This window comes from Bos indicus, chromosome 7 (genome assembly GCF_029378745.1).
Source record: "Bos indicus isolate NIAB-ARS_2022 breed Sahiwal x Tharparkar chromosome 7, NIAB-ARS_B.indTharparkar_mat_pri_1.0, whole genome shotgun sequence".
Lineage (NCBI taxonomy): Eukaryota > Metazoa > Chordata > Mammalia > Artiodactyla > Bovidae > Bos > Bos indicus.
This window is the reverse complement of record NC_091766.1, coordinates 14339217-14347980: the sequence shown is the minus strand read 5'-3', so window position 1 is coordinate 14347980 and position 8764 is coordinate 14339217. Positions and strand designations below refer to the sequence as shown.

Below are 8764 nucleotides of genomic sequence, written 5' to 3'. Positions count from 1 at the left end.
TATTTCTTTTGAATGTTTTTATTTATACATGAGAAATTGAGCTTTATTACCACAGTGATTACTATTAGCTGCAAATATATATTTTATGAAAAAATATACATACATTGCTGGTATGTATGCAAACACATTTTACTGATGGATTGCGTGTGTGCTAAGTTGCTTCCTTCATGTCCAATTCTTTGTGACCCTATGGACTGTAGCTCGCCGGGCTCCTCTGTCCATGGGGATTCTCCAGGCAAGAATATTGGAGTGGGTTGCCATGTCCTCCTCCAGGCGATTTTCCCAACCTAGGAATCGAACCCTCATCTTTTACATCTCCTACATTGGCAGGCAGGTTCTTTACCACTAGCACCACCTGGGAAGCCCTTCTGATGGAGTATGTGACCAGAATGTCTGGAAACCCCTTAGTCAAACCAGCTTTGAGTGTGTGTGTAGGAGGGGAGGAGGGATGGGAATGTTTGGATCATTCCTAAATTCCTAGACTGAAGATAATGAAGTCCAGAGGTTGACTGAGACAGCCTGTCTCATCCTTCAAGGTCCAAGGACAATGCCCCCTCCTCCAGGAAGACTTCCTTGCGTTCCCGGACACAACTCCAGCTCTCTGATCTGGGCTCCTCAGCCCAGGATGCCAGGATCCTAGGGTCCGCTCTCTCTGCTCCTAGCCTTGACCACAGAGGGGTCTGTACCTGGAGGCTGAGTGCTCTCTGGGGTTCCGGCAATGCCCAGACACAAAAATGTGTCAGGCAGAGTTTGTTGAATGAATGAATGAATGAATGAGTGAAGGGTCGTACATCCAGAGAGGGGTGTGAACTAAAGAGGCTTGGTTGTTCAGGGGTGAGGAGGGTTGGGTGAGGCTCTGTTCATCGGGGCCACACTGGGGTGCGGAAGCAGCTGCAGGCCAGGCACCGAAGGCCAAGGTTGAGGAGGCGTGGCCAGCGGAAGAGCAGGCAGTGGGAGGTTCGCACATACAGGCTGCCGGAGGGGTCCATGGCCTTGAGTGCGATCAGTGGAGTGTAGCGGGTGTTGGTCCGTCGGCGCAAGGGTGGTCTGGCCGAGCCGATGACCTTGACGATGACCTGTGGGGTGGAGTCCTGAGCTCTGGGACCCAAGGAGGGGCAGGGTTTCTGTAGGGAGGGGCCCCCTCACATACCTGAGTCATGTCTTGGGGCTCCAGGCCCCACCTCACCTTGGCTACATCCTGTGGGCTCTGTCCCACGTTGTGAAAGAGCTCCCTGGAGGCTGGGAGGTACAGATCTCGAAAGTAGCTCAGGGTGTCAGGGTCGGTGCCTGGGAACTCGGCTGTGGAAACCTGCTCTAGGAGCTTGCCCTCAAATTCTGTGACAACCGGGCCTGGCTCCACCAGGGAGATGCTGAGAAAAGGGGGAGGGGAGAGAGTCTGGTGCCCCCCAAATGCCAGATACCCCATTTTGTCTAATACTGTCTCTCTCTCTGTCTCTGTTTTTTTTTTTTTTTGTGGCTGCATGACATGTAGGATCTTAGTTCCCTGACCAAGGATTGAGCCCATGCCTCTTGCATTGGAAGTGAAGTCTTAACCACTGGACCGCCAGGAAAGTCTCCGATACTGTCCCTCTTTTCTCCTCACTTCCTCATGTCTCCCATTGTTATTTCATGCCTCCTTGCTCCCACCCGTCTCCTCTGCTACTCCTCTCTCCTTGTCTGTCCTGCCACTGCCTCCATCCCCCCATCACTGTCCAAATGCCCGCCTCACAAGATGTTGAACTGTAGCAGCTGGACAGCCAGACTTTCGAAGAACCCCTCCATGGCAAACTTGGAGGCCGAGTAGACTTCGTTGAACACGACACCTGAGAAGATGGCAGGAAGGCAGGCCCTTTGGGGGTCTGGGTGGTGGGCTTGGTGGGTCCAGAGGGATGGGGTCTTGGGAGACAGAGCAAAGAGGATTTAGAGATCAGAGGATATCTGGGGCCAATGTGGTGGGTGTATGGTAGTGTGTTATGGGACCATGTGGGGTCAGGATGAAGTTGGGGTGCCAGGTCCCAGCTCTTCCTTGCAGTGTTCCATCCATCCTTAGTCCAAGGAACTCTCCTATTTCCCTCCATCCTCTAAACGCTTGGGCCGCTTGGTCATGGGATTCCTGGGATCCACAAGGACAACCCCACTCACCAGGGTCTTTATTGGCCCCTTTATTGAACAGTGAATGTGTCCCCCCAAAGTCAGGGAGTGTAGCTGGAAGAGGGACCAGAGAGCTGGGTAAATGCAGATTTTCCATGTCAGGGTTACAAGTAGGGTGGATTCCTTAGGGGGCTGCTGGAGAGAGAGGCAGCTCCAAGGAAATTTCCAGGGAGAGGAAGGAAGTTGAGAGGAGTTCAAGGAGGAAAGAGCAGGCACAAGGATGGCAAGTAGGTGGCCTCCATAGTAGGCCTATAGCAGACATCTCTAGTCAATCACCACTCTCTTTCCTGCAGAACCTCAGAGTCCCTGATCTAGACATCTCTGGGGTCTGATGGGATCTGGCAAGAAGGAGTCTCCGGAGGAGTGCTGATGGTTCCTTTCAATTTTGTGGGATGGTTGGAAGAGATTTTTGGAGGTCTCCAGAAGTGGGGTTGATAATGGATGTGGATGGCCATTGGCAGCATGTATACCAGCCCTGTCTACTGCTGTACCATGGTAGACATAATTAATCTATCCCAGAACTTCTTCCTCCTGAAGTTCAGTATTCTTCTCAATGCAGGCCTATGTAGGGAATATGAGTTAAAACCTAGTTGCCATCCTTCCAGCTGGGGGAGGGTCAGACACTGGGAGGATTCCCAGCATTGGATCCTCAGGACTCACCCTGCAGCCCCATGACACTGCTGACCACCACGATGTGGCCCTGTCGCCTCCTCTTCATGCTGGGAAGCACAGCTTTGACCAGCCGGACAGCCCCAAAAAAGTTGGTATCAAAGACGTTCTGCATGGCAGCTAGGCTGAGCCCTTCCAAGGGCCCCACCAGGCCCACTCCAGCATTATTCACTAAGGTGGGTAGGAGTGAGGGTTACTTTGAAGTCCCCCAACCCTTCTAGGGTCACTTTCCCAATTGTTCCCCCCTCACTAAATTGTTCCCCCCTCCCCCCACTCCAGGTCTGGGGTTAATCCAGGGTATCTAGGGCAGACAAATGTGGAGCCTTGAAAATCTTTAGATACAGTTTAGCATTTGTTATAGGGGACTCTTAACCCTGGGTGGGGAAGAGGACTGCTGGGAACAGCCTCTCCTTCAATGCATGAGCAATTCAGCTCTGACCCCAAATTGCATCAAAACAGCCACATCCACCCCTTCTTAGAGGACCATTTAGGGACCATGAGTTGCTTCTTCATCATGCTCCTTTCCCTCAATGACTCATCAAATTAATTTCCCCAACCACGTATGGTTTTCTTCATACGTGAGAAGTTCCATTAAAAAAAATCCACCCTATTCCCAGATCTCAATTTATTTTTTGTTTCTTTAATAAACTGAATGGTATCCTGGGCTCTTAGCCAACTGGTCTACCCCTTCCATACAGTGTCAGAGGTTGCTGGTCAAACAATAGGGCTGGTTCCCAGACACTGGAGAGGGCTTGCTGTGATTGAGGATCTCTGCTTAGGCCAAGGAGGAGGCAAGTGACCCCAGGGGATGCTCAGACTCACCCAGCACGTCCACTTCCCCTCCCTGGATGCAGCTGAGACACTGGGCCACTGACTCATCACTGCACACGTCCAGCTGGGCCACGGTGAGGGTCTGACCCAGAGCCTCCCCAGCGGCTGCCTCCAGTGTCCCCTTCTTTCCCAGGTCCCTCATGGTGGCCACCACTGGGAACAGAGAGCAGAGTTGGAGCAGGCACTGGGGTTCCTTTACCCTATGAGTGAACTTCCATGTTCCTGTGATACTGCATGAGGAATGTCACAGAAGAATGGAGACTCATAGGTTTACACATCTACATTCACCATACAATCACAAATGCATACTTATGTACAGACATTTATATGTACCTCCATCCATCCATCCATTCATCTAACAAACATTTATTTACGTTCACTTTACCCTATGCCCTATTTGAGGTGCAGAGGCTATCCCATGAAATAAGATAAAGTGCATGCCCTCAAGGAATTCAGAACCAGTAGGTAAGACAATAAAATAAACATAGAACAGGTTGGCTTGAGAAAGGAAATGCCTGCACATCTAAAGTCAACATATGCCTGTTATATGGAGTGAAGTAAGTCAGAAAGACAAAAACAAATGTTGTATATTACGCATATATATGGAATCTAGAAAAATAGTACTGGTAAGCTTATTTGCAGGGAAGGAATGGAGACACAGATGTAGAGAATGGACACAGTGGGGGAAGGAGAGGGTAGGATGAATTGAGAACGTAGCATTGACATATATACACTACCACGTGTAAAATAGATAGTGGGAAGCTGCTGTTTAACACAGGGAGCCCAGCCTCCATTCTGTGATGACCTAGAGGAATGGGAGTGGGAAGGAGGGGATATAATAGAATTGTGGCTGATTCGCATTGTATGGCAGAAACCAACACAACATTGTAAAGCCACTGTGCTGTGCTAAGTCACTTCATGTCCAACTCTTTGTGACGCCATGGACCATAGCCTGCCAGGCTCCTCTGTCCATGGGATTCTCCAGGCAAGAATACTGGAGTGGGTTACCATTTCCTTCTCCAGGGGATCTTTCTGACCCAGGGATTGAACCCGTGTATCTCACGTCTCCTGCATTGGCAGGTGGGTTCTTTATAACTAGCACCACCTTATCCTCCAATAAAAAAATAAAGTCAACATATGTGCAAATATGCACATGTAAGTATGAATAGCCACATTTACATCATCAGCATAGATTGCAATTTATTGAATACCTACTATGTGCCATATACTATGCTAAACATTTTTTAATAAGTGCTAACTCTAATCCTCACAGGAATCCTATGATTAGGTCATTGACTTATTTTCCAAAGATGGCCACAACATCTTTTATTGCTCATGCTCTTCTACAATGTAGCTTCTCACCCAGCAGGACATGAAATCTGATTCTTGAATCCTGTGACTAGCTGGGAATCAATAGACTGTGGTAAAGGTAACACTGTGTGGCTTCAGAGATTAGGATGGAAAAGATGTTGCAGTTTCTGCCTTGCTTGCTGGAACACTTACTCTTGAAGCCTTTAGCCACCCTATAGCAGCCCTATCCTGAGGCCACCATGCTGGGAGGAAGCCCAAGCCAACCCAGACAGAAAGACCCCATGAAGCAGCCCCGAGATGACTGGAAGGGAGCGAGATGTCTGCCCAACCCTGACATGTTCCAGTCTCCTCTGTTGTAGCCTTTGACCTTGAGCCTGAACTGCCCAGCTGAGCTCTTCCAAATTCATAACCTTTGTAAATCTCTCAAGATAGATGATCACAGCTGTTGTATGCCATACATTTTTGGGTGCTCTGTTTTTAACAGTAGTAATCAGAACACATAGATAATGTTATTATCCCCATTAACTCACCAAGTCTCAACAAAATGAAGTTTCTTGCCTAATTTATCCTTGTTGTTTAGTTGCTAAGTCAAATCTGACTCTCTGCGACCCCATGGACTGTAGCCCGCCAGGCTCCTCTGACCATGGGTTTTGCCAAAGTTGTGCATCTCTCTAAGACAGAGAGCAGAGCCCTGGGAGAAGCAGCCTTGCCAAGTGGGGCAATGTCCTCACCCTTGCATCCTCCTATTAAGTAATGGCCCTTTGGATGCTTCGACTCTAGTGTGCTCTGGGTCAGAGGTTCTGGGTGGGGTGCAGATTGGGGCCATTGACCCTAGAGCGGCAGGAGGCCAAGTCTTTAGATGTACAGCGCCCTCCCCTCCCCAAACCCTCAAGGTCAGGGTCACTTAAGAGGCTTATCACTGAATAGTAATCTGGGGAGGCATGGGGGAGGGGAATGCGTAAGTGAAACCTCAGAAAAGGGCTGTCCTCCCCAGCCAGCCCTTCTAAAAATATCACACACGCCTACCCCGCTTCCTTTATTTTGCTTCTGACCACTCATCAGCACTAGCCACATAATACAATTAAATTATCTGTTTAATATTTGTCTTCCCTCTCCTCCCCCAGATTTTTGTCTTTTTTTTTTTTTTGCAGCTGTATTTCCACACCTAAAACCTGAGACCCAACAGGTGCATCAGAAGCTTTCTTTGGATGGGGGATGATTCACAAGCAGAGGTGGGAAGGGGGCCTCTCGGTGTTCTGGGTTCTCTCCAAGTTCACCAAGGCAGCTGAAGGCATGGACTATCGGAAATAGTTCGGGGAGAGCTGAGGGGTCCTGGGAAACCATGCCCACTCCTGTCTTTCCTGGCCTGTCCTCCCCACCTCCAGGCCCCTTACCCTGGTAGCGCTGCCTGGGGTCATGAGCCAGCTGCACTGCCAGCTCCAAGCCGATCCCAGAGGAGCATCCTGAGATGAGTACAGTCCGGGGTGCATCAGCCATGTTGATTCCTCCCTGGACGCGTGACCTCCACTGGCCAGCAGCTGACTCCCACCACCTGTCATCCGATCATCTGCTCTCTCCTAAGCACCCTCCACCTGATCCCCAGCAGCGTGAAGGGACCCTGGGATCCCTCGATTATGAACTGACCTTGCACAGGCAGCCACGGGGCGGGAGGATGGTGGGGGTGGGGGTGGGGGGAAGAATCCCTTAACTTCAATATAGTCCTTTCTTTTTATCTGTCAAATATTTCCTTTCCTCCCCAATACACTCATAACTGGGGGCTTTTGTTATGATGATAAGTTATTCAGGGCTGGGGGGGGGGCGGAGTTGGGGTGCATGGGGAATGAGCAGGGGTGTTCTCTTGCTGTTTCTACCCTGGGCAAAGAATCTCTGGTGGAGAGAGTGTGGTCCCAGAAGTGTCCTTTCAAAGAGAGAAAGGGCAGAGAAATGGCAGAAGATAAGGTTAGACTATAGGAAGAACTTCCCAACAAAACAGGGCAGGGCAGGAACTTCATGGGTCTTCAGCTAGGGAAGTCTTGGTCTCCGGGTGTCCCTGAAGAGGGAAGAGAAATGACTTGAGGAGATTCCCTCTCCTCCTCCCACTCAGGGCCCCCCCTCCCCCTCACGCCAGATGGGTCCCCACCCCCTCCTCCCCAGGGACACAAAGTCTCTTTGTGTAAGAGTCAGAGGCCGGGAGGGAGGCTTCTCCCTCTTCCCCATGGGGGGCGGGGCAGTTCTGGGCCCGGGACACGCCCCTTGGGTTCCTCCCTGCGGAAGCTCTCAGATCCTGCCTGTCTGCGCTTGTTCAATTGCACAGACAGCTCCGCCTGACCTGACCCCCTGGGTCCCCCTCACACTGGGGTGGGGAGGGTTCCCAGTGGGGTGAAGGGAGCGTTCTGCTTCACCCCAGGAATGACAGGGGTCCACCCCTCCCTGCAGCAGTGCCCTGCTTGAGGGTAGGACCAGACTCCCTGATTTAATAGGGAAATGCGTAAGGATTCGGAGTTTTGCCTGGGACGTCCTGCTGGGATCTGAGTCTGGGAGAAGAGCGAGGAGGATGGAGGTGGGGGGCTTTATTTGAAGATTAAGAGTTTGGGTTTCTCTGGTGGCTCAGACAACAAAGAATCTGCCTGTGATGCAGGAGACCCAGGTTTGACCCTGGGTCAGGAAGATCCCCTGGAGAAGGAAAAGGCAACCCACTCCAGTATTCTTGCATGGAGAATTCCATGGACAGAGGAGCCTGGCAAGCCATAGCCCATGAGGTCTCCAAAGAGTCAGGCATGACTGAGCACACACAGGGGAGACAGGGTGAGGCTGGTACCTTATTGTGGGGTCAGACAGGTGGGTGAGGATTTAGCATCAGGCTGGGACCCCATTTAGGGGCCTGACTGAGACAAAGGATCTGGTATAAAGCTCTAGCCTCTAATTCCAGGCCCTAGATGGAGGCTGCAGGTTTGAAAGCAACTAAGCTCTTCGACAGAGCCTGTTTGGAGAATAAGTCTGGGACCCTGGAATTTAAGGCTGGGTGGGAATGACCCTCCTCCACTACTGTTATTGTTTAGTCGGCCAGTTGTGTCTGACTCTTTGCAACCCCATGGACTGAAGTATACCAGGCCTCCCTGTCCCTCACCATCTCCTGAAGTTTGCCCAAGTTCATGTCCATTGCATCGGTGATGCTATTCAGATATCTCATCCTCTGATGCACTCTTCTGCCCTCAATCTTCCCCAGTATCAGGGACTTTTCCAATGAGTCGGCTGTTCACATCAGATACTGGAGCTTCAGTTTCAGCAGCAGTCCTTCCAACCAGTATTCAGGTTGATTTCCCTAAGATTTGATGGGTTTGATCTCCTTGTCCAAGGGAGTTTCAGAAGTCTTCTAAAGCACCACATTTCGAAGGTATCAATTCTTTGGCATTCTGCCTTTACCCTCCACTGTCACAACTGTACCTGACCACTGGGAAGACCACAGCCTTGACTATACGGACCTTTGCCGGCAGAGTAATGTCTGTATTTTCCACCACACTGTCTAGGTTTGTCATTGTTTTCCTGCCAAGAAGCAGTCGTCTTCTGATTTCATGGCTGCAGTCATGGGGCCAAGTGCCATGATCTTAGTTTTTTTTTTTTTTTTTTAATAATATTTAGTTTTAAGCCGGCTCTTTCACTCTCCGCTACTGTGGGGTGGGGCAAAAAGGGCCCAGCTCCCGGCCCAGGGCTCCACCCTTAGCCGTCCAATCAGCGCTCAGCACAAACTTTCCCAATTCCCCACACCAGCTGTCAGCTGCCCCCCCTCCCTTGAGCTCCGCCT

General features: G+C 50.7%; 1 protein-coding gene across 1 annotated transcript; it reads right to left on the bottom strand.

The window, feature by feature from the left end:
• Positions 1 to 614: 614 nt before the first annotated feature.
• Positions 615 to 6465, bottom strand: RDH8 (retinol dehydrogenase 8). Its single transcript, XM_019963590.2, has 6 exons — positions 6357 to 6465; positions 3643 to 3804; positions 2812 to 2991; positions 1730 to 1823; positions 1187 to 1370; positions 615 to 1076 (listed from the first exon to the last, which is right to left on the bottom strand). The coding sequence occupies exons 1-6, from the start codon at positions 6457 to 6459 to the stop codon at positions 861 to 863; spliced, it is 939 nt and encodes a 312-aa protein (XP_019819149.2). The 5' UTR covers positions 6460 to 6465; the 3' UTR covers positions 615 to 860.
• Positions 6466 to 8764: the final 2299 nt, after the last annotated feature.